Raw genomic sequence first — 27,633 nt, 5'->3', positions numbered from 1 at the left:
AAGCCACTAAGGACTGGGACTACTCTCCTACGCCCTGGGAGGGGGCACTCCCAGGCACACCCCCTCCTCCCCACCTGGGCAACTCTCCCTCCTAGGCCACCCAGAGAGTTTCCACAGCAATCTGGGCTGTGTTCTGTAAAGTGTGGTCCCCTGGCCAGGCAGCCCCCTGGAAAAGGACAAGTGTCCTATACCTGTTGGGGGAAGGAGAGGAGAAAGGGAAGGCACACCCCCGACCCCTGCCTGCCCTTGGGCTTCCTGATAGGTCCCACGTTTTCTAGAGCCCTGGATGCTCAGCCAGTAGAAGTTTCCTGGCCTTGCCCCACCCCTTTGTGGGTCTGCTTCTGTGCATAAAGGCTGGGGCCCCAGCAGGACAGTCCAGTGAATCTGGCCCAACCCAGTGCTGAGCTCTCTGTTACACATCTGGCCCTGGCTTTCTTTCCAAGATTCTGCTTTGGCATAACCAGCCAGAGCACCTATGGCCCAGTCCCCGGAAACTGTACCCAGGGTCTCCAAGTGGCCAGAACCCCTTTCCCCGGCCTCCAAGCATGGTCCTGGTCTGTGCGGCGGGGACAGCTAGGGCCATCAGGTTCAAGTGGAGGGGGATGGGCCTCCTGGCTCCGGTACCTTTGCAGGTGGAGGAATGGTCCACCCTATGAGGTGCGGATGCTTGGTAACACCAGACTGAGTGACGCTACTGCCTGGGCCTGGCTATTGAAGGTAGGTGCAACCCCCTCCCCACCTGGCCAGGGCTAGGCATGACTGACCCTCTGGGCAGGAGGCGAATGTCATCCCTGTGATGTCACTGTCAAGTAGAACCCTCTTGAGACCTCCTTTTATTTTTTATTTTATTTTTTGGAGATCCCCTTTTACCTCGACCTTCACAGCCACACAATGGTAGGCAGGCCTTTTTGAGGAAAGAGGCCCAGAGAGGTTAAATATTTTCTCAAGGACACAAAGGAACAGATCTGGGATTTAGAAATACATTTACATAGCATTATTCACATGCATGATTCCTTCTCTCCAAAAAAATTATATATTTAGCTCCCATGCATTGCCAGAAACTATTCCATGAGCTAGGGATTCAACAGTAGAGACAGATGTGGTTCCCTTCCTCAGGGAGCTTGCATTCAACTGGGACAAATGCGTGATCAAACAAGTTATATGCAATAACAAATCAATTTACTGATTGTAAATTGAAAAGGGCAGCAAGAAGAGAAACAAGCAGAGTGGCTAGGAGTGGGAAAGGATTAACTCCTCCATTTAATAGATAAGGAAACTGAGGCTCAGGGTGTCTAGGTCACTACCTCAATGTCACAGCTAGTGAGTGGCAGGTGGGCATCTGGACACAGACCTTATGATCTAAGTGCTTATGACTCCTGAGGGTGGGAAGCAAGGTGGGGGCGAAGAATGGGATGGTTGGCTGAACCCAGCTGTGGGAATTGGTTCCCAAATGCCTGGGCACACTGACCTGTGAGCCGTGCCTTCCTGTGTGCCCAGAGTGTGTTGCGTGTGGTTTTCCTGTGATACACATAGCAGCAGCAGCTGTATGGGTACAGGTGGAGGTGGCCAGGAGACAGCATCCTGGACATTGGTGAATGGGGAGGGACCGGGGACCCTTTGGGTCCACTTTCTGGCTTGGGTGGCCATGTGGATGGAGAGGGCTGAGGCTTGCTCCCTGCTTGCTGCCCTGTGCCTGCAGATGTGCCCCTGTCCATGGGGGTGATCGAACCCCAGATGCTGCTCTCACCACTCAACACAGTGGAGTTTCACTGGAACCTCCCAATGCAGTTTGGAGTTTTAAGTTGCAAGTTTCAAGTATCTTGAAGTTTCAAGAGGATCTCCCTCTTCCGGTGGGTGAGTCTGAAGCTGGGACTGGGTGGAGGCTGGAGGTCCTTTGGGAGTGGAAGCAGGCCTGGTGGGAAAGGAAGGGGAATTTGGGTGGGGGTGAGGAAATAGTAAGAACAAACCCAGTTCCAGAAAGCACTTTGAAGATAAAATATGGCTAAATGTTTATTGAATCTCACCATAAGGAAGGACTTGTTTTTGTTTCTTCTTTGTGTGTGTGTGTTTAAGATTCCATTTATTTATTTGACAGAGAGGTGAGAGATTACAAGTAGGCAGAGAGGTGGAAACAGTCTCCCAACATGGGGCTTGATCCCAGGATCTTGAGATCAGGGCCAGAGCCAGAGGCAGAGGTTTAACCCACTAAGCCACCAGGTGCCCCCCAAGGAAGTACTTGTTAAACCTGAAAGCAATGGAAGAAGCTAGAAAGCTCAGGACGCAACTTAGCTTCAAAAAAAGTAATGGTCTGCAATACATAGGCAAAATTCAAAGGAGGCATCAAATGGGAAAAATAGTTGTCATATGACATATGTTTATAGCCTCCGTATATAAAAAGTTCTCATATATCAATAAGAAAAATAGATAAAAGCTCAATAGAAAAGTAGGCAAAGGATATAAGCAGATAATTTATGCAAGAAGGATACAAATTACATTTAAATGTAGACAGTTCAACTTCAACCTCAGAAAATGCTAATTAAATGCACATATATATATATATATATACATATATATATATATACACACACACACATATATGGCAAAGACTTTTAAAAAGACTGTTATTGGTGAAGAAGTAGTCTAGGGAGGCAGACAGCCTCTCTTCTGCTGTCTGCCTGCTGCTCCCTTGCGGTGTATTCAAAAACTTCTAGCTCCTTTAAAAAAAAAAGAAGAAGAAAGATAGTAGTCGTTTGTGCACTCATTCTTTGGTAGAATGACACTTGGGCAAAATTTACTGATTTTATCTTCCTAGAATTCTACCCCATTTTTTTTTTTTAAGATTTTATTTATTTATTTGACAGAGAGAGATCACAAGTAGGCAGAGAGGCAGGCAGAGAGAGAGGAGGAAGCAGGCTCCCTGCTGAGCAGAGAGCCCGATGCGGGACTCGATCCCAGGACCCTGAGATCATGACCTGAGCCGAAGGCAGCGGCTTAACCCACTGAGCCACCCAGGCGCCCCTACCCCATTTTTTTTTAAAGATTTTATTTATTTATTTGACAGAGAGAGAAATCACAAGTAGGCGGAGAGTCAGGCAGAGAGAGAGAGAAGCAGGCTCCCGCTGAGCAAAGAGCCCGATGCGGGGCTCGATCCCAGGACACTGAGATCATGACCTGAGCCGCAGCGGCTTAATCCACTGAGCCACCCAGGCGCCCCTCCATTTTTTTTTTTTTAAAGACTTGTTTATTTATTAATTTATTTGAGAGAGAGTGGCGTGGGGGGTGGCAGAAGAAAAGAGAGTGCCGGGCAGGTTTCATGCCCAGCACGGAGCCCAAAGCAGGACTTGATCTCAAGACCCCGAGATCCTGACCTGAGCTGAAACCAACAGTCAGATGCTTAACTGGCTGAGCCACCCAGGTGCTTGCCCCTCAGTGTTTCCATTTCAAGAAATTGATCCTACAACAGTGTTCAATAAGTACACAAAGGTATCTTGACCAGCTCTCCATAGCAGCACTCTTCCTCATATTCAAAGATTTTAAACAATCAAGTGCCTGTTGGAAGAGGATTGACTTTTACATAAGTTTGAGTGCAGACATACACTGGAAATTATGTAGCCATTAAAGTGAGGTCTAGGGGCGCTTGGGTGGCTCTGATGGCTAAGTGTCTGCCTTCAGCTCTGGCTGTGATCCCAGGGTCCTGGGATGGTGCCCTGTGGTGGTTCCCTTCTCAACCGGGGAGAGTCTGTTTCTCCCTCTCCTGCTCCCCCCCCCCCCAACTCGCTCATTTGCTCTTTCTCGCTAATAAGTAAATAAATCTTTAAAGTAATGGCTAATGAAAAGAAAACTGTTTTCCTATAAGTAAAGAGAAAGCAGAAGACAAGCTTGTATTTAAAGTTTGAGATTTCCATTTGATTAAAAAAAAAATGTGTGTGTGTACACAAGTTGTTTTTCCTTTTTCCTTTCCCTTGCCCAGAGAAAAGGGAGGAAGAAAGGATCTTTGAGTATTAAGTGCTGTGTCTGAGAGGTGGTGTGATGGGATGCCTGTATTCCTTACTCTGTGTCAGAGTCCTCCACATTTTCTAGGTTGACTAGGTTTCCCTTTATAATCCAACAATATTGTCAAAAGTCCCCTGTGTGTCCCTCTTTTGAGTGCTCACCATGATGTAAGCACCTGGACTGGAAGGTCAGGTGGATGTGGCACAATTTCATTTCCCTTCCTTGGTGACCTTGCCTGGGTCACATGATCTTTGTTTCCCCAACCTTTCAAGTTCTTCTCAGGATTGTGGGAGGGTTATAGTGGGGAGTGGGGGTAAACAGAGGGGAAGACCCTGCTGGCCCTTGGAATCCCAGGACCAGGCAGAACACAGGCTGTAGGCTGTGTGGGGTGCAGGCTGGGAAGGCTTCCTGGAATAGGCTCTTTGATTTAGCAAATAAAACACAGGACACTCAGTTAAATTTCTATTTTATTTTTATTTGTTTATTATTTTTAAATGGATATTTTTCTTTCTTTTTTAAAATTTAATTTCTTTTCAGTGTAACAGAATTCATTGTTTATGCACCACACCCAGTGCTCCATGCAATACGTGCCCTCCATAATACCCACCACCAGGGTCCCCCAACCTCCCACCCTTTAAATGGATTTTTTAAAAAGATTTTATTTCTTTATTTGTCAGAGAGAGAGAGAGAAACAGACAGACCACAAGCGGGGGGGGGGGGGGTGGCAGGCAGAGGGAGTGGGAGAAGCAGCCTCCTTCCTGGTTGAGCAACCAACCAGATGTTGGACTTGATCCCAGGACCCTGATCATGACCTAAGCCAAAGGCACATGTTTAACCAACTGAGCCAACCACGCATCCCTAAGTTTCTATTTTAGATAAGAACTTGTTAGTATAAGAATGTTCCATGGGGTGTGTGGGGGAGAATATCCCATAAAATATTTGAGATATATTTATACTAAATTATTTGTTGTTTACCTGAAATTCAAATTTAATGGGGCATCCTGTATTTTAACTGGCAGTTCTACCCTGGAATGGGACGTTTTGTCTTAGATAGGAGCAGAATTGCTTTCCTGGTAGAAGATTCTAGGGAGAACTATATTCAAGTGTGTTGGGGGCCATGATTAGACCGGGGAGGTGGGTCAGTGTGTTGGCTGATAAAAGAGAGAGATACAGAGAGAGAGAGAGAGTGCGCACAATCATCCAAAAAGGCCTTGACTTGACTCTTTTTTTAAAAAAATATTTTATTTATTTATTTGACAGGCAGAGATCACAAGCAGGCAGAGAGGCAGACAGAGAGAGGAGGAAGCAGGCTCCCTGCTGAGCAGAGAGCCCAATGCAGGGCTTGATCCCAGGATCCTGGGATCATGACCTGAGCCAAAGGCAGAGGCTTTAACCCACTGAGCCACCCAGGTACCCCTTGACTTGACTCTTTAAGGGGCTCAGATCTAAGGGTCAGGAACTTTGCTTCTCATCCCATAACCATGGGGAGCTACTGAAGGATTTTGAGCAAGGAAAAGAACCTAATAAAGTTATGCATTAAGAAATAAACTCCAGCTGGGGTGGAAGGTTGCTGTGGTGAAAGGCTGACAGGTGACAGGTAGGTACAGTTTGTAGGTGGACTTCTTTGAATGCGGGTGGGACCTGGAGTCACCCTGCTTTCTCTTTGCTTCTTCTTCACCTCAGATTCACTGCATCAGCACCGTGTTTGCTCCTTCCAAGACGGGTGGATAGAAAGGTGTCCCACCTCCAGATCCACACCTTCAAGGCCAGCGACGGCGCACCTGCAACTCAACTGGCTGCCTCACCAAAGCGTTCAAGGTACAGGCAGGTCCCTGCCCCTCCCTCTCAGGACTGTCACCCTGCTTGGCGGCTGGGTGCACTCCCTCAGCTGCCGCCCCCTACCCTACACACAATGAGATGGAGCTTGAGCTCCTGCTTGCAGCCCCTTCCGTCCTGAGAAGGAGGCATGTAAAGTGGGGGGCTCTGAACTCCCCTCCTCAGTCTCCTGCAGCCCAAAGGAGCTGAACGCAAACTGAAATCAGACGGGGAGAGGCACAGTATCAGGCTGCCCCTGCGGGCCTGGTGTTCACGGAGGTGTGGATGTGGTGGTGGGGTGGTGGGGGGCGCCCAACGGAGGAGAGCAGCTTTGGAGGAAAGATTCTTATTGTACGTGTGGGTAAATTGAGGCCTGAGTGCCGTGGCTGCTCCACGATCTATTGTTACAATCCCCTGTGATCGCACCTGCTTCCTGCAAGGACAAGCCGCACCATCTGCTCCAGCCTCTGGGGCTGCCTCTCCTGGACCCGCCATCGCCCTGCCACACTTGGGCCCCCTCTGCCTGGAGCACTTCCCTTCTTGCTGCTGCTTCTGGCTGGCGGCTCCTGGAAGCTTTCCCTGGCTCCCCCAGCCAGACAGGCTAGTTGACTCTTCCTCTGAGTGGCGTTTTGTCCGGGACTCCTAGGGCGTCGGGACCCTGGTCTGCCTCCCACCAGAAGGAGGGGAGGGAAGAGCCTCCGCTGGCCTCAGGATGTCTAGGCTGAACCTTGCGGCTTGCTTGCCCCACAGTGTTGACCGTGCCCAGATCCCAGTGCAGGGCCCGACTAGCCTCTCAGCCCTCTTGCTCTGACCTCTCCGCACTCGGGCAAGCTCCTGTCCCCAGAGAGGTGCGGTGGGGTGAGCGTGAAGAGCCCCTCAGCCCCGACATCTGGGGAGGGACAGAGTTGAGGTTGCGGCCAAGGGCAAGAGGCTCAGCTCAGTGCCCTTTGGGTAATAAGCGGGGGGTGGGGTGGGGTGTCACGACCCTAGCAAGCTCTGCCTCCCAGGGAAGGGTGGGTGGGGCTGGGGGCCGGCTGCACTCCCCACTCTCTGCTCCCCCACGGGCTCTGCTCCTCCCCACAGTTCGCCTTGGATACCTTGCGGGGCAGCCCCGCTGAGGTACGTCTCCCCTTTCCAGTCCCCCCAGCCTCTAACTCAAAGCCTTCTCTAGGCTTCAGTGCACTCTTCCAGAATGGGGTGGGCCTGCCCCCTGGTGGACAGAGCTTGCATGGCCACAGATGGCAAAACTGAGAGGACAGGGGTTCTGGGCCAGCAGGATGAGGCTTCAGGCTCTCAGACGTGGGGCAGCCAAGGGCGGGGGAGCTGTGTTTCTCCTGCCCCTTGTTCGCACTCTGTGGGCCCATGGTGATAACTGGACTGCCCTCCTTGTGCCTCGGGACCTGAACCCTGGGGCCTCCATCCTAGCCCCGCAGCAGTGGTTGCATCAGCACCTGTCCTCCAGCTACTGCGAGATGCTGACCAACTTCACTGGTGAGGCTGGGGTCTGGCGGGACCCTACCTGAAGGAGACTGAGGGCAGGAAATGTGCCTGTGGCCTGGCTTGCTGTGTGTTCTTCAGCTAACTTCTATTTAGGACTAAGAATTGCCAGACACTATGCCTGCCCGGCTCTCTTGTCCTGTCTCACCCACTGTAATTTACATACTACCCATGAGGATAGGGCTCAGAGAGGTTAAGTGACTTGCCCAAAGACACACAGCTAACAAGCAAGGGGCAGAACTGGGGTTTGAATCCGAGTTTGATCCCCATTTCTGGACATACTGGGGCAGTCTGGAGACTAATGTTGGATTGTATCCCTTGCTGTGCTTGATTGCAGGCCTCTTCCACAGTGTGGCCCTGACTCTGCAGGCACTGATCTGCTGAAGCTTACCCGCCAGGATCTCGTCCAGATCTGCAGGGCTTCGGATGGGATCTGCCCTCTCAGTGCTCTTCGAGCAAATGCTCTTCCTGCTGGGCACTTTCTCTCTGTAGTTGTGTTTACCAACTCAGCTAATGGTTGTGACTCGTGGCATAGTCAAGCTGTAAGGTAACTTAAAGACCATTTAGTCCCACGCCCTCTTTTTACAGAGGAAGAAACTCAGCCCCCCCCCCCCCCCCCGACAGTGACCTACCTGCTTGAGATCAAGAACAAAGCTGGTAGGGATGAGCTAAAAGGTTAGGCTCCTGTGACCTCCTTTTTCTGGACCCATCCTACCCGCATCACTCCATTTCTGAGGACAGAGATGGATTTTTCTCGTCTTCTCTTCCCCCAGGGTCCACCATTCATAAAATGTCTTAAGAAATGAGTGGTGACCTCCCTCCCTGGAGACCTGGCAGGAGTTGGGATCCCTCCCAGGGAGGGGCTGTTAATTTAGGTGTGAAGTGTTGATACATAAACTTCCTGGCCCAGGCCCATTTGTCACCAGCTGACTGCATGTGGCTCAGCAGGCCTCTAGGCAAGAGAAGGAGGTTCCTAAGAACCCCAGCTCAGGTGAGGTTCTGGTCTCTCTCTGCAGGTGAGATTCAGGTGTGGCTGCTCAGAACATCTTCTTGCCTGGGGAGAGGGTGATCCTCCATCATTCCTGGGACCGAGATGCCTTACCTGGCATTCCTCGGTCTTCTGTGACCAGATTAGTCCTCTCCTTCCAAGATGTCCCCTGGGATTATTCCTCCATGTTCCATTCCCTAAACCTATCATTGTCATTGTCGATATGTGGCATTAGAACATTATAATCCTACTGTATTAGAGTTTCAGTCATTCATATGCCTGGTGGCCCCCCTTTTTAAATTGGGGGCTCCCCTCAGTCTGAGGCCTCCCCAAAGCTGAGAAATAGGTGAGGATTAAATGGATTAAACCTTTTTCCTTTACTCCTTCCTGCCCCCGTCCCACAAGAAGCTAATCACCTTGTCCTCTCCTTCCTGGTCTCTGGGGCTCTCTCAGCCGCCCCCGGCCCCCACCCCCGCCACTGATTCCCGCCCTGTGCTGCTCACATCCTCAGGCTTTTATCAAGAGATCTCTCTAGATGAACTCAGCGCTGTGCAGCTGTCTGTGAAGCTGGCTGAGTTCTTGGCCCTCCCAGCCCATCAGATCTGCTGCCCCACCCTGGGGGCGTCTTTGTTCTCCTCAGTGACCAGGTAAGGGAGCCCTGGCTCTCTGCCAGGCCCCACAGCGGCCTTGATCACTGTCCCACCGGGAGCCGCATGCCCTTCTCCCTGCCCTGGCTTTTTCTGTTTGGCTCGAAGAACAGAACTATCCGAATGACCCCTTCTCCCTGGCAGGTGGTTCAGAATCTTGAGAATGAGTCATACTTTGTGGCTGTGGGGAACAAAGGTAGGGGTTTTAGAGGAGAAAGAAGTCTGGCAGGCCCTAGAAAGGGCAAGATTGTGTTTATTTTGTCTCCTGAATGGGACTAAAAGATGCTGTGAAGGTGTGTGTTCATGGGGGTGGGGTGGGGCTTGTGCCGTTTTTCCAGTCAGCTGGTAAACATCTGAATGCCCGTTTTGTTGGTGTCAAAGGGCCAGATCCCTGTGGCTGCAAGGCTGTTTGCCACTCAGGGAGAAAACGTCCCAGTTTCTAGGCCATGGAATAGAACAGAGAGGAAGGTAAGGCCCCCCTCTTTTCTGCCCCCGCCCCCCATCCTGCAAGACAGAAGATGCTTGCTGGACATCACCTGGCACAGAGCACCTCTGACCGGCTGCCCTGGGGTTCTCATTATTCAGAGATGCCAGCCCTCTATCCCTCCTACAGGACAGAGGGAGGCTTCCTCAAGTTGGAGGAGGAAGAACACCCGGGTGTGGGAGGTGCACTGCCCGCTGCTTGGTTTGGGAGCAGCAGAGAAGCTGTGGTTGGCTTGTCTCACCCCAGTGGTGCCTTTCTCACTGCTTTCAGTGCAGAATCCGGACGGCCACTTCCTGGTTCTTACCCAGGCCCAGGGGCACACGGCTGCAAGAGCTGGAGACTGACACCAGCCTGGTTCTTGGGGGCCCTACATTCACCAGAAGCCTTGTTTAAATCCTCAGCAGCTTCATCGGGCTCAAGGTGAAGCATCATGTCCAACCACTAGAAAGGAGTGGAGCAGCCCCCAGGCCCGTCTCTCTTCTGCTGGCCAAGGCCGTGAGGCACAAAACCTGCCCCTGTGGAGAAGGCGCCTTTGCCCCAAGCAGAGCCGCCCGAACACTGGGTGCAGGGGTTCAGGTTTGTTTAAAATTGTATTCACCCTTCGTTTTTCTTAAAATTAAAAGTTAATTTAAAAAGACATATATGGGGGCGCCTGGGTGGCTCAGTGGGTTAAAGCCTCTGTTTTCAGCTCAGGTCATTATCTCAGGGTCCTGGGATCGAGCCCCGCATCGGACTCTCTGCTCAGTGGAGAGCCTGCTTCCCCCTCTCTCTCTGTCTGCCTCTCTGCCTACTTGTGATCTCTATCAAATAAATAAATAAAATCTTAAAAAAAAAAAAAAAAGACATCTATGTTTAATGTGTTGTTAATGCTTGCTCAGCTTTCTTGGTGTTTTGGTCCCTTTGGGGGGAAATGTTCTCTCCTTATAGATGAGGGCAAGGGATGGTGTCTGGGACACAGGAATAAATCAACTTGGCTATTTGGGTTTTTTTTTCTTTTTTTTCCCAACTAGTTTAGACAAAAGATAATCACTAAAGCCTCTAAAAGACCATTCAACTATCAAACCACTCTGCTTATTTAAAAGTTCTAAAGATGTAGGGGCGCTTGCGTGGCTCAGTTAAGCGTCTGCCTTCCACTCAGGACATGATCCTGGAGTCCTGAGACTGAGCCTCCAGTCCTGTCAGGCTCTCTGCTCAGTAAGGAGTCTGCTTCCCCCTTTTCCTCTGCTCCTCTCCCTCCCCCTGCTCATGCTCTCTCTCACTCACAAATAAATAAAATCTAAAAGAACAAAACAAAAACCCAAACCTTCTAGGGGCGCCTGGGTGGCTCAGTTTGGTTATGCATCTACCTTCAGCTCAGGTCATGATCTCAGGGTCCTCGGATCAGACCTGCCCTGGACCACAACCTGAGTTGAAGGTAGACATTTGACGGACTGAGCCACCCAGATTGCCCCTAAAAAATAAACTCTTAAAAAAAGGGGGGGGGATGGGCCATATCTTATTCTGCTCTTTTTTTTTTGAAGATTTGAGAGAGCATGCATACACACTTGCGAGAGTGGGGACGGGGTGGGGAGGGTGGGTGCAGAGAGAATCTTAAGCAGACTCCTTGCTAACTCTAGCTCAGAGCTTGATCTCATGTCCTTGAAATCATGACCTGAGCCAAAAACCAAGAGTCAGAAGCTTAACAGACTGTGCCACCCAGGAGCCTGCTTATTTTTTTTTCCATCCCTTTCCCTCTGAATATTATTACTATTGCTATTATTTAAGGATTTATTTATTTGAGAAGGACAGAGTGAGTGAGCGCATGCTAGCAGGGGAAGGAGCAGAGGGAGACTATCCAAGGCAACTCCCCTCTGAGCATGGAGCCCCACACAGGGCTAGAGCTCATGACTCATGAGATCAGAGCCAGCACCAAAACCAAGAGTCCAATGCTCAACTGAGCCACCCAGATGCCCCTTTTAGGAATACTAATAAAAATCCCAAACACTTGAGGGGCAGTTGGTTGAGCCTCCAACTCTTGATTTTGGCTCATGATCTCAGGGTTGTGGGATTGAGTCCCACATTGGCACCACATGCTCAGCCCGGAGTCTGCTGGAGATTCTCTCTCTCCTTCCCCCTGCTCTCTATCTCAAGAAAAAAAAAAAAAAGGAAAATAAATCTTTAGGATGCCTGGGTGCCTCAGTTGAGTGTCTGCCTTCAGCTCAGGTCATGATCGCAGGGTCCTGGGTTCGAGTCCCATGTCAGGCTCTCTGCTTGTTGAGGAGACTGCCTCTTCCTCTCCCCCTGCCTGCTTGTGCATGTGCTCTCTCTCAAATAGGTGAATAAAATCTTTAAAAATTTTTTTAAAAATCCTTAAGGAATTTCAAACACTGAGAAGAGAAAACCCCATATGCATGGAGTGGAATACAGGCCAAGGTACCCTCTTAAAAATACCTGCTTAATTCCTTATTCATCATTTACCTCTGATCACGCCTGTAATTTCGCAGGGCTCCCCAAGGGTGTTTCACAACAGGGTAGATAATGTGAGATTGAAATTCAGGTGCTGACTTGGCCACTGCTCATTTCCACCAAAAGGCCTGGGACCCCACTGCATTAACCTCCGTCTCTCTCTCTCTCAATCTAGGAGCCCGTAGCACAGACTCAACACTAAAATATTTGTTGATGCAAAGGAAATAAAAGCAGGTAGCAAGTATCTACCATGTGGTGTTATCTCTTTAATCTTCACACTGTGAAGTGTAGGTACTGCTATCTCCAGTTTGCCAACGAAGAACAGAGACGGGAGAGTCAACCAGTTGAGGTCATTGTGTGTGGGAGAAGCCGGACACTCTGGCTTGGAGCTTGTGTAACTATTATGCTACTCTTACCATCATTCCTTCTAGTCAAGGAGAGGGCAGTGCTCTCCACAGATAGGGGACTCAGGCTCAACTGCTACTGTCAATGAATTAAAACAAAGGTTTTTTAGAAACTCTGATTTGTATTATGTATTCTGTTTTTCTCAGAGACAGGTGGAGTTCAGGGTATTAAGTAAAGGTATTAAAAAGGTATTAAGCCTATTAAATAGTAAAGAAAGGGTATTAATTAAATAATACTAAAAAAAAAATAAGGATGCCTAAAAGAAGCGCCTTCATTCAGCCTCAGGAGCCTTTGCAGTTCTGGGGTTCAAGGAAGTTAAGAATCACAGCTCCAAGTCAGGCTATTTCCGCAGCAAAATGAAAAGTCTTCACAGCTTATTTCCTTTAATTACATCATAAAACAAAATTAGAACATACAGGAAACAGTAATAGTTACATAACAATTTACTTTATATATTTATATATAAAAAACATTTTTCTTTTAGTCCAAAGATTTTAAAGCAAAAGGAATCCTCTACTGCCACCTTGGATTTTATTTTAAATAACCCTCCCTCCCCCCATCCTCAAGCGCCAAAAGTATGGGGTGGAAGCAGTCACTTGGACAGCTAATGGAGCCTGGTGCTCAGTCACCAAGTCAGGACTGGGTCAGCCACAGGGAGCGGCTGAGCGCGCGGGGGGGGGGGGGGGGGGCAGGCCTGGCGGAGGATCAGCCGAGAGGCTTCAAGAGGCTTAGGCCACAGCAAGGTTTGGGATCAGGCCCTGCCAGTCAACCATCCTCTGCCTTCCATCCCCTCAGGGGGAGAGGGGTTCGAGGGGGTTAGCTCAGGGATGGAACAGCCTGGTTTGAAGGTAAAAATGTCTCCCGCAGCACCATTTGCCCACCCAGCTCTGTCCTCAGGCAGTCAGGTGGGGGTGGTCCTCCCAGCTGTCTGCCCTCCACACAGGTCTGTGCTCTCAGGGTCACCGAAGGTGGGCAAGGCCGAGGAGAGCAGCCAGAAACCACCTGAGGCAGGTTACCTGGAAACAATTCCTAGTAGGAAAGAGGAGGCAGCCAGGATGGGAGGCAGCTGAAGGTTGAGTCATTAAACAGGAATGGAGAAAGGCAAAATGCAGAAGTCCTTTCTCCCCTGGACCGACCAATGGAAGGACTGTAACCCTTCTAACCCTTCGGACTGGGCAGTCACAGATCCTCAGGGGCCAGCTCCGAGAGAGCAGAGGCACAGTGCAAAAACACTAAGCATGTAGCTTCTGCTGAGCCCCGCCCCACGGGTCATGTGGGTTAGCATGGAGTTTGGGGGTAGGGTGAGGAGGGGAGTAAGAGAAGAAATCTCAGGCTCACCTCCTTCCTGCACTTATTAGAAAGTAACAGTCATCAGAGAAGCACAGGTAAGAAATTATTCTTAAGGGCAGGAAAAAACATGTAAACCCAGAAAAGCAGCAGCAAAGGTTTTTACAGGTCTAGCACTAAGAAAGAAAATCATTCAAGTCTTTGGGGGCGAGGCGGGTGGGAGGTAAAGTAATTAATCAAACCATGCCAGTTAGAGAGACTCCTTCATCAAGTTAGGATTTTCTAAGACTTTCGGTTGTCGTTCACTAGTGCCGTAAGAAAAAAAGGACGGACGGGAGGGAGGGAAGAAGACAGAAATAATGACTTCAGGGGCTAAGAAGGGTTAGGCTAAGGTAAGAAACACATGTGTGTGAGCAGCAGTGAGACACAGATTTGAATTAGTGAAAGTAAGTAGTTAAGCAACAGTGACAAGCAGAACTTTGTGGGGCAAAGGTTTCTTCTTCCACTTTAATAAAAAAGACATCACTTCAAAGATTTCCCTGGGTTCTTGAAGTGTGGCAAAAGAGAAAACGTATGTGTCTGGACACCTCTCTTCTCCCATCACTTCTTAGGATGGGGATTCTCATTCACCGCCTCTTTTGGGGTGCCCATTCCCATCTGGTGACTCTGGTCGGGTGCTGGGTGGGTAGAAGCCCTCCATGCCAGTGAGAAGGGCATGGAGTTCACTGGATGGAGAGGAAAGCAAATCTACTCAGGCAGGTGTTTCTGCATATTCAGGACAGAGGCCTGTACCCAAAGCAAAGTGCCCCAGTTCCAGAACTGATTCTCTCCTTTACTTTCAATCTCATCTACCATTTTCCCACCCCAATTCTTCAAAACAAGACACTGAAAAACACAAAATAGAGTCCATTGATAACAGTTCTGGTTGCTCATGGTTCTTTTTCCTAAAAGGGCAGTGAGACACCATGGCTGAACTCAACCCCTTCGAACCAGACTCCACTGAGGGCTTACTCAAAGAACGCATGAGGCAGAGATGGAAGCACATTACGGAATTTCTCTTAATATCCCACATGTGAGCTTGTCCAAGACATTTTTTTTTTTTTTATCCCCTGCTGAAAATTAAGTGTAACTCTGTTGGGCTCCAAAGATTCACTCAGACTCAGCTGAGAGGTTCTTACTGACTTTCCTAAGAGTCAAAGCCTTCAGAGATGCAGATCTGATGTTCCTTAGAATAAAAATGGAGAAGTAGAGAGACTGGCCTTATGAGGGGGAGCTGCAGAAGCCCTGCATGCAGAAAAAGCATTTATGTGCCTCAAATGAGTTTCTGGCAAGTAGAGTTTGTCTCAAGTGAGAGGGCAAGCTTAGAGCAGCATGTTCTTTGCTGGAGAACCAAGCTGTTCAGTTAGGGCACCTGGATATAGCAAATACAGCCAAATGTTATTCCCAAATTACCTGGGTTAATTATAGCCTACCAACATGGTCTTATATAGTTTTCTGTATCTTCCAATATTACAATTAAAGTTTATGAGAGAAATAAAGGTGACGAGAGGCTTAGACTCCTATTTCCCCTCACCCTCACACTGCTTGAGCGTTTATTAGGTTCTTTGGTCCAAGGTCATTGTAAGGGGGAGGGTTTGCCTCAAGACCTCCAAACACACAGTCGTCTGAAACAAGTCTCGGCTCATTCACACTGCTTGGGTTTGAGGTGGTTAAAGATCCTAGAACTGGTGGGCAGATAGGAAGGCAATCTTTAAAAAAAAAAAAAAAGAAAAAAGTTCTGGAAGCCCAAAGCATACCACTGAGAGAGTTCCTCAGCCAGGATGCACAATGGGGATGGAAACCTGATCACACCATGCACACAAGGAAGGAAAGGCAGAACAGACCAGTTTCCTTTAAACCCCTCCTCTTGTACCAGTATCACCTGTCATAAGCAACCCATGACTTTCAGCACAACAAACATTAAATGGCCAAGGGTCAACCACAATCCACACGCGTTCCTATTCTTTAAAACCACAGTCACCTAAAGATATACTGCTCACACAGGCAGGCAGGCAGTCCCCTCTTCCTTCCGGTGCCACTCATACTTGCCTACAACTTCAGACCAGGACAAATCCCCGCATACCTTGTTTACCCCTCATGATAAGAGTGGGCTATCAAACCGGTAACAAAGCATTTTACAAGGCAATTAGGAGAAATAAAGGAACCTGAATGCTATAGCATCAGACCTGTATCGAACAGTTCAAATTGTTTGGAAAGCCCAAAATAAATCATCATAAAAATATTTGCCAGGTGTCCCTCTAAAATATGTGCTGGAGGTCTGCTACATCAACTTAATGAATGTGGAAATTTACAAAAGCCATTTAAGAAATACATCCACTGAAGAGCAGAGGAGAAGGAAATAATTTTTTTTTTTTTAAATATAGAGCACAATGTGCTTTCATAGTCAAAATATTGGGGGGGAAAAGGATAAAGCCTGATCCCCTTATTCCTCATATCCAACAGTATGATTTCAAATTTTGGTAAGCAAATGTCTAAGACCACCCAGTGAAAAATGACCTGAACCACAGAACAGTTAATGTATTCAAGGCTGCCCAGAGACTTTGCTTGCGTCAGGACAAGGGCCTTAAGAGGAAGTTAGAGACTAGAGACACTGAGAATAAATCAGCAGCATCATTGGGAGTAAGATGGAGGCTTTAAACAGAAGGCAAGGATGAGTACAGGAAGAAAATGGGAGCACTGCAAAAAAAAAAAAAGAAGAAACTGGGATCACCTTGGTGGAGCCAGTGTAGAGGCCACAAAAGGTACTGATGTAGCAAATGATGCTGGAAAATGTAGAGGGAAAGGCTGCTTGGAAAAGAGGTGATCTGGATGTTTAATAACATTCTCCAAAGACACAGCAGTAACCCCTCCTGGCTACCTGTGAATCTATGCATTAGCTCTGACGTATTCTAACATATCCCAAATCTCTCCATTCACTCTGTATTTCTTCATCATGGGAGACAGAGAGGGCCAGGGCTGGAGTCAAAGGAAGAGGCTAAGAAGCTTTTCCTAAATCCCTGAAGTCTTACTGAATTTTCAAAAGTATCCCTGATATTAAGATAGGATGGTGGGGCCCTTTCCACCTGACCAAAACTTACCACATTCTGGGTTCTTAAATTCCTGGTACATTTCATTAGCTGGTGTAGGTTGCAGACTGGCATAAAAAAAATCTATTTCCGTCCAAGCTTGAAGGGCCTTAAATTTTCTTGTGAAAGGAACAAGGCCCAGCCACATACACACCAATGCTGCATACTTCATTTTTCTCACTGGACTCTGCTCTTGGCCCATATAGGTAGGGATCACCTGAACAAGTCCACAGGCACCTGCACATGGGTCCACTCTTTGAGATGAGAAACGGCATTTCCAAGATGTTTGTGTCCTGGTAAATAGGGTCTTTTACATTTATGTACTTTTTAAGTAAAGAAATACTTTGTAATGGCCTCTACTGGTGGGCAGTTTAAATCCATACTCACTAACCAATCAGGGTTTTATGGTCAATTTGTTCAGACAATACTAAAAATCCTTAATATGTTAGAGCAGATGGCCCCTAAATATTTCTCTTTTTACTTTTGTCTGAATGAGTTACCTGGGGATCTGAATATTATCAACCACATCTGGAAGCATGTGTGCAAGTGTGTGCATCTGTATATGTGGGGTATAACCAGAAGGAGTCTCATTTTACAGAGTATATCCCTATGCCAACTATACTCCAATAAAAAAAATTAAGTATATTCTTCATATGATATTTTGAAAAGAGGATAAGGGGAAAGAATAATGAAAAATGAAAAGTAATTTGAGCTTTTAAAAGGGCATAATAAAAAAATAGGACTTAAAGTAAATTTAACATGCAAAATAATGGTGGACAGTACAGATTTCTAGCATCCTTTCATGGAACTGCTTGTGGAGAAGTCAGTCCTACTTTTTTCTTACATATGCTGGTAGAGCCAGCACCTGCAGCATTATAACAAGTCTTTTAACAGCCTGGATCATGCAGAAGATGATCTAAGATCATGGCAGACTGCACAAGAATGTCCTAAAAGACCAAAAAAAAAAAAAAGAAAAAAAGGTGTCCTATTAAAAAACCACATAAGGTTTCTAACTTTGGGCTTTAGAAATCTACTTCTTATACTTTAGAAACTGATTTTAGTTTCCTCATCCTTTATGACTTTTGGGGGGGAAGGAAGGAAGCCTCTTCTTTGACTCTGAATCATGGGCACTGAAAAGGCCTTCAGCTCGGCTACCCATGCTGGGCAGAGACACCGAACCCCCTGCTTCCTCTCAAAGCCTTCATCTGGTTGCCCTTGGATTTCCTTCATGGGAATCCTGGAGCACAAGAGAGATAGCATTGACAGGTTTTGAAATGGTTCTGGTCCTTCGAGGTGCCAACATTTGAGATACACCATCAACACCGACATACAGTTGAGCAACTGTTCTAGGGTCATTCTCGTATCCCTGAAAGGCTGGAACAGGGGGAAAAAAAGAGAGAAACTGACCAGCTAGACGGCACAGCAACTCTAGCAGCACTCTTACTAGAACAAAACAACCTCACAGACACCAGTCAGCGATGGCACTGCTCACACCTAGATTTCAGTGAATATTTGACATGTCTAACCTTGAGTGGGGGGTGCTTTCGGGCTCAGTTTTGGGATCTGCCATTCCACTCTTTACTAATAATGCATTTATTTCTTCTTATTAAGTTAGTGGATTCTGATGGGAGGTGCAGGGAGAATACTGGGCATATCATGCGTATTATTATAATATCACAAGGTATAACAGAAACCAAAAGGCAAAGTTTGTTTTCATCAAAACAATTTTAGCTCAATTTCTTCTCGTACCATATCTCGGTTTTGTGACAGTTTCCCTTCGCACTGGCAAAGATTCAGGCAGGGTCCCCTAATGGTAAAATTTAGAATTAAAAAAATATTTATTGATAATGTCTCTTTTAAAAATGTTTGGTAACCCCAACTAATCATCCAAAATGCACACTGTAAACACAGCAACAGCAAAAGAGTAACAATCGAGTGTGAGTAAGCACACGATGAACAGGTGACAGACTGAGCAAGAGTGCAGGAGGGAGCAACAAAGACCGAAAGACAGGTGCACAAGTGTGCTACAGAGAGTGACAATCTGAGTGAGTAAGTCATCACATTTGGACCACAGCGATTTCAGTGCAACCATTTAGGAAACCTCTGGGCCAAATACTTAAAACAGGAGGAGGAATGCATGAGCCTTCTTTGTGAGCATGCTCAGCACATGTTGGCATGGGAACAAGGAAGCACAGAAGCTCTGTAGTCATCTCATGATGGATGACTACCATTTATAGGATGCAAAGAAATTTTCTTTCTGGTCCCTGGATACAACATATATTGTTTTTCTATGCTTTCCTTGACCCTGGAGAACTGCAGTTGCTGTTCCAAAATCACCAAAGAAACCCCTTCACAAAATGAAGAAACTGCAGAAGCAGTAACACTGCATTTGCTGGAATGCCCCCTTCCCTCCGCCTTGCCTATGATTTTCTTCTTGGCATGTCCAACAGGAATGGTTAAGTTTCACCAATCCACTTGATAAAGCCAGCATGGGCTTCAGTCCCCTGGTCACAGAACTAGAGTGGGTGGCGGTGAGGGTGGGTATGCATGTTATGTGCGGCTCTGGGGATCTGGACGCTGCCCTCACTTTGTAACCCTTGCCCAGAACACTGGGGTTGCTTCCACTGGAGACTCCATTGTAACTCTAGAAGTGTCATTAAATACTCAGTTCACCAAGGCTGACCACCTCCATTGTCATAGGATGATGCAGCATCTGCAGAATCGCTGTCTGCTGCCCCCTACTGATGGGGGTGGAGTGACAGGTGCGAAGTAGGCGTGGACTTTAATATTGGGCAAATGGGTCTGAAACAAGACAGAAACATTACTAAGAAAGAGGGCTTCAACAGAAAGAGCAACATTGCTTTTCAGAAAAAACAAAGGGGCTAAATGAACATGAAAGCAAGGCAGAGGCTGAGTACCAGTTAGGATGTTGAGAGGCCTGGGTTCTGCTTTCTAGTATTCTAGGTTGTTCTAAATGATTGAATAGCTCCTGACTTTGGTATCTGCTTTTTAATAATAAAACTGGGGTAAGACTTTATACTAATCTCTTAACCTGTCCCAAAGGGATTGCTAGTTGCATTCCCAAAGTTAAAAGAAACTGTACATGCTTAAAATGATTTTTTCCACGTCACTGTGGACAATGTTTCTTCTGATATTTTCTTAAAAACTCCATTATCCTCTTTTAACAATACACTGTTTTTACTACATATATAGTTTCTGAGTTCCTGGCACACTCAAGGCACTGTGCTAGTTACATAAGGGAGTACAAAGATGGTCAACACAAAGGTCCTGCTCTTAGGGAACTTAACATTCTAGACATAAATAGCTAAATTAAAATGGAAAAGTGCTAAGTGATGATTTGAGAACAGATAAAAAGTCTTGAGGACTCAGAGTTGGAAGAGATTCTGTAAGGAGGCCATCTATAGGAGAGGCTCTCGTTGGCCTGCGGCTCTCCTCTTTTGGTGTAGAAGGAATATGGCTGCAAGGCTCTTCCACAGCAGTTATGCTCTCAGTCCTCTAGGTCTGAAGGGAGAGGAAGAACTAAGACCAACTGGAACTAAAGATGAGGTTTGGTGCTCCTTGATGTACTCAGATGCCATATGGCCAACATGGATGTTTTCAGACACTGGTTGTAAGGGGTTGTAAGGGCCTAACGAAGCACAGTGCCTTTCCCACAGCAGGTGTAAAACAGATGTTCCAATAAATGTCTGTTGAGCTGAATAACCTAACATATAGATTCATTCATCCTTTTATAACCTCCTTGCTGGCAACCTGTCTTCTAGGCATTTGACGATGCATGGGTCTCTTTAGTATGGAGGATGGGGCTAAAAGAAAGCATTAAAAAACAAAAACAAAAAAAACCCCAAAACCCCACCAAAAACAAACAAAAAACCCTACTTAATCCGCTTGTTGTCTTAAAAAAGAACCCCAGCAAAAGGGTCTGATGTGAAAGGAAATACAAATTAAATTCTTAAATCCCATTTAACTAAATATTTTTCTTTATGTTATTTCTTTCTTTCCTGAATCTGGCATGTGTTTTTGACTCTGGGCATGTTATTAAGCCTTGGACATTACGGGAGAGACTCTGCTGGGAGAAGACCTACTTTCTTCCTCTCAGTGGGTATTTTCCCACTAAATTTCCATCTGGAACAACAGGTAAAAACTATCTACCCTTAGGTTTGCTCTCCATTTTTTTTTCTCTTTGCTAAATGTCCAAGTCACAGAAATCTACATCTATTACAAAAACAAACACAAACAAACAAAAAGGAAATGGAAGAGGGAAAAAAAGAAAGAAGGAAAGGTGCCGAGAGCACCAGAGCTGGAGAGTGTGTGGCCGTGTTTACCCTGAGTCTCTTGATCCCAGCCCGTGTGATCTGCTGGCAGTCATAGAGTTCTATCCGCTCGAGGCTGTGACAACTCTTCAAGTGCTCTAGGGAAGCATCTGTGATCAGTGGGCAGTTGTCCAGTTCAATCACCTCCAGCTGGTCATGGGCGCAGGCCCCATTCCCCAGGTGACGAATTCCATCGTCTGTGATCAGCTCACAGTGAGACAGACTCTGCAGCCAAATAGAGCAAGGAAGGACACTGGAACACTTCATGGTATTTTTCTAGCCACCGGCCTGTATACAGGCAGAAAGGAAACCTTCTGAGTTGGATTGTGATGTCTATGGAGCCGTCACCAGATCTACGCGGTGAAGTAAGAAAGCAAACTAGAGTTGCTGGGGTTCTGCTTTTGACTATCAGTGACTGATGTTTCTGTGTGTGATTCTTTTTCAGAGAGGGAGCAGAGGGAGAGGGAGAGAGAATCTGAAGCAGGCTCCATGTTCAGTATGAAGCCCGATGCGGGGCTCAATCTCACAACTCTGAGATCATGACCTGAGCCAAAATCGAGAGCTGGACGCTTAACCTACTAAGCCACCCAGAAGTCCTTCTGTGTGTGATTTTAAATATACTGTGAATTCATGCAATGACTACGGAATAGTTCATGAACAAATCATGATATCCAAGCTCACATACAAATTTATACTTTTCTATAGGGATAAGAGGGGCTCAAGCTTCTTTCCTTTTTAAAAATACTTTAAAAAAAATTGGTTTATTTGACAGAGATCACAAGTAGGCAGAGACAGGAGAGGGGGGGTGGGGGAGGGGGTTCCCAGCTGAGCAGAGAGCCCAATGTGGGGCTCAATCCCAGGACCCTGAGATCATGACCTGACCCGGAGGCAGAGGCTTAACCCACTGAGGCATCCAGGTGCCCCTCAAGTTTTTCTTGAACAAACATTCTGGAATTTGGACTAAATACTGAATACCTAGTACAGGGGAATGTCCAAACAGTTAACTAACCGAAGATGATTCCTATACCTGTCAGGTGTGGTCATCTCTTCACACAAATTCCTTCACTTTATCAATTTTCCTTGAATCCCTGGTTCCCCCATGTGAAACTCTGAACCCCCCGTCCCAATTCTAATTAGTAACATACCATAAAATACTTAGCCTGGACACAAAATAGTTAAGCAGAATGTATTCCCACAGTGCTACTGGAAAGAGTAGCAGAGAACACCCCTAGTAAAGCCTTGATTAATTCTGTTTTACAGGACCATTTAGTCTCAAGGTGAAGCAAATTGTATTTTGGGCTATCCTGTCTCCTGGATCGCTGAAATTTAAACATTATTCAGGCTGAAGTGTAATTCACGTGGGAGGGAGAAGTCATACCCTCCTTGTCACTTTTCAATCTCCAAGTACTGATAAATTATCCCTTGATCCTCTGTAAATTGGTAATTTTCAGAAATATGTTTTCCCAAAATGGTAGCCAGACACCAAGAAGAAAGTATGAGGTAGGTTTTGATTAAATTCAATGAGCACATAAAACTTTAAAAAGTCAAACTTACCAATACTTGAAGTCGAGGACAGTGTATAGAAAGTTGGATTAACGTGCTATCGGTTATCTGAAAGAAACACGTAAGTTTATTATAGGTATAATTCCAAAAAAGCTTCTTGGCTATACCTCATTCTTGAGTATAACTGTATTTCTACACTGATATCCTGATATTAATCATAAAAATAACAGATCTTAAGATTGAAAGCCCTTCAGCTACTTGAACCTGTTCTTTGAGAACCTATCCAGGAAGGCTTGAAAACATCTAGTCATCTGGAGTCTTCCATCTTTGAATAGGTCTATTGAAAATTCTCTTTTGTTTCTGAAATGAATGAAAATCTGTCCCCTTGTTATTTCTACCCACTGGACTTTGTTTTACCTCCTTAGAACCACCATAGAAAAGAATTAGGAGACGCTGCTCCATTAAAAAAAAAATTTTTTTTAATGGGAAAATATCCTCAAATTATTAAGTATATCTGGCCTAATTTTATAAGCCTTGATAGAACTCTGATAAGCTGGGTGTCAGGTATTTTCCCAAAGACGACAGAAAGGGGGCTGCTGGAATTTGGGTTAACTATGAACATTCAAGAAGGAGGAACTCTTGAAGGAAGAACAGTCTTTTAGAGTTATCTTAGGCTGGAAAGTAGATCAGTGCTTCTTTTCAAATGTTCCTCCAACTCTGAAATGATGATGATGACCGTAACACACAGCTTCACAGGGGCTAAGAAATGGTGAGGGATGGAAGGTTGGGGAGAGAAGGTGTGTGCACATCACTGAGATGGAGTAACACTGAAGAGGACGCACTGCACACTCAGGCATGTGTGAGAGATGGATGGATGTGACCAGGTTCTAGTTTAGTAAGAACAGTTGCTAAGGAGTGTCTGGATAACAAGTAATTTAGAAAAAACTGACCTCTATATAGTTACTAGTATCTTTATTTTTACCATTAAAAAGATTTACTAATCTATCTCCTTTTTAGGAGTCCCCCTTCAAAAATTTCTCTCTGATCAACTACTAATCTTGAAGCTCTTAAAATAGGTAATAAAAGAAACAGTGGCTAAGGCAGTATTTGGTCTGTCTGCCCAAAGGGCAGAGTTGGATCTCCAGGGCTAATATTATAAGGGGTTCATAGTCTCACTGAACTAAAAAAAGGTGGGGGCAGTGCCATACTGTTCATGTGATGGGGCTTTAATTATTTACTACTGTTATAACCCTGTATGTCTAAGGAAACACTTTAACATCTTTACGGCCTGAATGCTTGGACCTACTTTCTTTCCACTGGCAACCTTACTGATGGCATGTATTTGCCTAGTTCCTTACCATGTATGGCACGAGTACTTCTGCCTGGACACCTGGAGGACACCTCAATAAATGAAGAATCAGCACTGCCACCAGGCACTATACTACACTGGGACAGGGAACTGAATGTTTCGATGTGTATGTATTATGTAAGGTTTTTTGTGTTTTTTTTTTTTTTGCCAGTCTCTATCATATTGTATCTCTCTTTTTTTTTAAGAATTTGTTTATTTTAAGGAGAGATGGGTAGAGGGGGGCAGGTGAGGGACAGAATCTCAAGCAGACTCCCCATTGAGCTTGAACCCCAGAGTCTGCAAGCTGAAACAAAGAGACTCCTAACCAACTGAGCCACCAAGGTGCCCCATGATAATGTATTATTTTTAAACTTTTTAAAAAAGATTTTATTTATTTATTTGACAGAGATCACAAGCAGGCAGAGAGGCACGCAGAGTGACAGAAAGGGGGAAACAGGCCTTCCACTAAGCAGAGAGCCCGATGTGGGGCTTGATTCCAGGATCCTGAGATCATGACCTGAGGGGAAGGCAGAGGCTTAACCCACTGAGCCACCCAGCTGCCACGATAATGTATTTCTGAGTAGAAATCTACACTCTTACCTGAACACACTCTTCCAGGTCCATTTTTTCAAGCTCATGGCAATTCTACAGAATACAAAACCAAACATTATAGCACTAAGATTTAAAACATGGGAAAATTTAAAGCCAGAACACTAAGAACCAGTATTAAATACACGGACAAAATCTTAAGTTTCAGAGCTGGTGTCATTCTAATGTCACTTTCTGCCTTCATTAATCACACATTTTAAAAGGCCTTGATCACAGTGGAAATTTCTCAATTACGTATCTATTATCTTTTAAGTCCAAGGGAATAAATTTTCTGCCCAATAATACCAAGCTAATACAGAATCCTTCCAACCATAAATAATTTAACGAAAATTATCTCTTTGAAAGAATGGAAGGTAAACTGTGTGTCTTCATTGAGTTATGCCATGTGCTGCCCCCTACCCATTAGTCTTCCATCAGCAAATGTCCCTCCCCAGAGTCCATATATGCTAAAGACAGTATAATTTTGAATACTATCATTATACAGTGATTTATAAAACTATTCCAAGTATTTATTCTGGAGAACACAAAAAAAATCTCTTAAACCACCTCCATTTAAAATCAGGTCTATATATTTCTTTCAATGTTACTCTCACCCACCAGTCACACACCAAATAACCAAGAAAGCTTTTCCACGAAGCATTAGGAAGGCCCTGCCTAGCTTACCATCTACTGAAAAAGTGGCAAATCAAGTCTCAAGAAGAAACATCATGGTCTCCAAGACACGTCTGTATTTCTAGAGCAGTTCACGTTCTTTAGGCCTGTGGCTGCAGCACGAGAAGGCTCAGGCACACTAGCCAGAGAAGTGCCCTCACACTCCACACCCTCCTCCACTTTGCTGCCATTCCACGTTTCCCTTGTTGCTCACTCTTGTGAAATTAAAAAAAAAAATTATTTTGTAAAGAACCTGGAGAAAATAACTTACCCTGGCCAGAGTGGTAAAGCCTACATCTGTTAATTGAGAACACCTCGCCACTTCTAATATTCTGTTGAAAAACAAAACAAAACAAAACAAAGTGAAAGTCAAGCCCTTGTTTTCTGAAAACTGGGTTTATTAAAACAGCAAGAATTTAAGAAAACAACCTCCTAGTCCCTAAACACTGCATGATAGAGTGACATTAACAGCTAAGCAAGTCTGTATACAGATCTTGCCATTCATTTTCATGGAGTCATCATAAAGTGGTCCTGTAAATACCACATTTCAGGGTGACGCAATCAGAAGAATATAATAGAAGCTTGTAGTTAATGCCAAAATGCATTTAAAAGCCTTCTTGATGGCATACTGCTTACCCCCAGAGGGCAGCCTGCTCCTAGAAAACAAAGGAAATGGAGATAAATACTCTGCTTCAATTAATCTGTTGCTTAAGTAAATTATTCTCTTTCCCCATTTTACATGTAGGTTCACTCAAATTTAAATAGCTTTTAAAAATACTATGGAGGGACTGGTTAATTACAGGCCTGTCCCATGTATGAAATTCCACACTTATGAAAAAAACACCCTAAGTGTCCTGCCTCTTCCCACAGGCTCCCAGGGAGGCCCAGCACAGAGCGGGGCTGAGCTGGCAGCCAGTCTCCTACTCAGGAACTGCTGAACACCAACCAAAATACTAACCACAGGACCTGGGAATCAAAAGTAGCTCTTTTTTGTGAAGAGTCTGGTGACATCTGCATGATAGTACCAAATAACATCTTCATGTTTGCTTACGAATTACTTACTACATGAGTTGAAACAGACAAAGCTATAATAGAAGAAATCATTATCAACCAGCAATGAGAAATGAACATCTAAAGGGAAAGCAGGATCTGACTGAACCTAACTTTTGATTCTGATATTTGAGAGCCTTTCTGTTCGAACAATAAAATAAACCGTGAAGGAGTAAGAAGCCGAACACTCCTTGCTTTAAAAGAGAAAAAGGTCAGGCGTAATATTTTTAGGGAGGACTCTTGCTGCCTCCTTAGCCCCAGGCCTCTGATAGTATTATTTTTGACCAAGTCTATGATATATCAAGGAACTCTGATAATCTAGGCAACTTTTCTTTTAACAATTATGGTTAGGTCTCTGGCCAGGTAATAACAAAAAGCTTTAATAAATTTACATGGGTTTATAGTGATTATTATATGTGGTTTCCTGGGTTCTGGACCAGACTGCCTGAGTTTGAACCCTTGCATCCGAACTCACTAGCTGTGAGACCTTGAACAGGTTACCTGATCTCTCTCTGTGCTTCAGTTTTCTCATCTGTAATATGGAGATAGTAACAGTGCTTATATGCTATTATGGGGATTGAATGAATTAATATTTGCAAATCACTTAAAACAAGGGTTAACATATCTAGCATATAAGTCCAATAAAGTCGTTTTAAGAACAAAAAAGGTATATGGGGATCATCCTTATTTATTACAAAACAGCATGTTGTGTGCTTTTACAGAACCAATATGGGTTTGAAAGCATGTGCATGCTAACACTGCATTCTTAGTAAATTATCCAGCCAATGCTTCTTTAGGCAAAGAGGAGGAACCACAGAGAAATCAGGCTTTCTCTAAAAGACCATGAACACAAAGGAAGTATTCCTGCAGGGCTATTTTTTTTTTTTTAAAATACTTAATGCTAAGTAGCTGGCATCATTACCACAAGGTAAATAACCACAGGGCAGGCCTTTAAAAACTTTCTTCCAGAAGGAATTATATGAAGTATTAATAAGAGAAAATGCCTTTACTTCATTTCTAAGTAGAAATAAAATGTGAATTTTTTTTTCCTAGTATGGATAGCAAGAAGTAGGAAACAGGGAACATTACCCCTTGGTTTAAGCTAATTATACATATAATCAAGTGAGGTACAAAGCAAGCAGGTTAGCACCTAAAAGGGTAGTGACCTTGTAGTGTCTACCTTAAAAATCTCAAAGTTCCGAGCAATAAATTCGTGTGAAGAAGGCCTTTGTTCCTTTCCCCTGATTTTTTGAGCTAAACAAGAAATGTTTACCTAAGCCGTGGGCAGTTCTGACCTAGAGCATTCAGGATGGCATCTGTGATGTTGGAGCAGCCGGAGGCACAGAGGGACTGTAACTTATGGCACCCTCTGCATATAGTAATGAGACCTTCATCTGTGATTTGCTAAAAAATAAAAGCAAACCCCCCCCCATTGGTATTAGTAACTCAGCAGAA

At 45.4% G+C, this 27,633-nt stretch overlaps 1 protein-coding gene and 1 long non-coding RNA gene across 6 annotated transcripts in view; one reads left to right on the top strand and one right to left on the bottom strand.

The window, feature by feature from the left end:
• Positions 1 to 522: 522 nt before the first annotated feature.
• Positions 523 to 10,209, top strand: LOC131816891 (uncharacterized). 2 transcript variants are annotated; one of them, XR_009348221.1, is made up of 4 exons: positions 523 to 717; positions 1,700 to 1,850; positions 5,677 to 5,811; positions 7,643 to 10,209. It is a non-coding gene; the product is annotated as an uncharacterized LOC131816891 (long non-coding RNA). The 2 variants fall into 2 exon arrangements; XR_009348220.1 differs by having other exon boundaries at positions 1,700 to 1,854.
• Positions 10,210 to 12,640: 2,431 nt separating this feature from the next.
• FBXL20 (F-box and leucine rich repeat protein 20) overlaps positions 12,641 to 27,633 on the bottom strand; it is a 107,673-nt gene continuing 92,680 nt past the window's right edge. For 3 of the 4 annotated variants that reach the window (XM_059150021.1, XM_059150024.1, XM_059150022.1), the window contains 6 exons: positions 27,452 to 27,582; positions 25,400 to 25,460; positions 24,469 to 24,513; positions 22,572 to 22,628; positions 21,030 to 21,242; positions 12,641 to 19,488 (listed from right to left, as the gene is read on the bottom strand). In XM_059150021.1, coding sequence (XP_059006004.1) covers positions 19,381 to 19,488; positions 21,030 to 21,242; positions 22,572 to 22,628; positions 24,469 to 24,513; positions 25,400 to 25,460; positions 27,452 to 27,582 — 615 coding nt within the window. In that variant the 3' untranslated portion in view covers positions 12,641 to 19,380. The remainder of the gene's footprint in view (positions 19,489 to 21,029; positions 21,243 to 22,571; positions 22,629 to 24,468; positions 24,514 to 25,399; positions 25,461 to 27,451; positions 27,583 to 27,633) is intronic. The other variant, XM_059150023.1, reaches the window with a different exon arrangement.

The sequence above is a fragment of the Mustela lutreola genome, chromosome 15 (assembly GCF_030435805.1).
Source record: "Mustela lutreola isolate mMusLut2 chromosome 15, mMusLut2.pri, whole genome shotgun sequence".
NCBI lineage: Eukaryota > Metazoa > Chordata > Mammalia > Carnivora > Mustelidae > Mustela > Mustela lutreola.
This window is presented reverse-complemented; position numbering and strand designations above follow the sequence as displayed.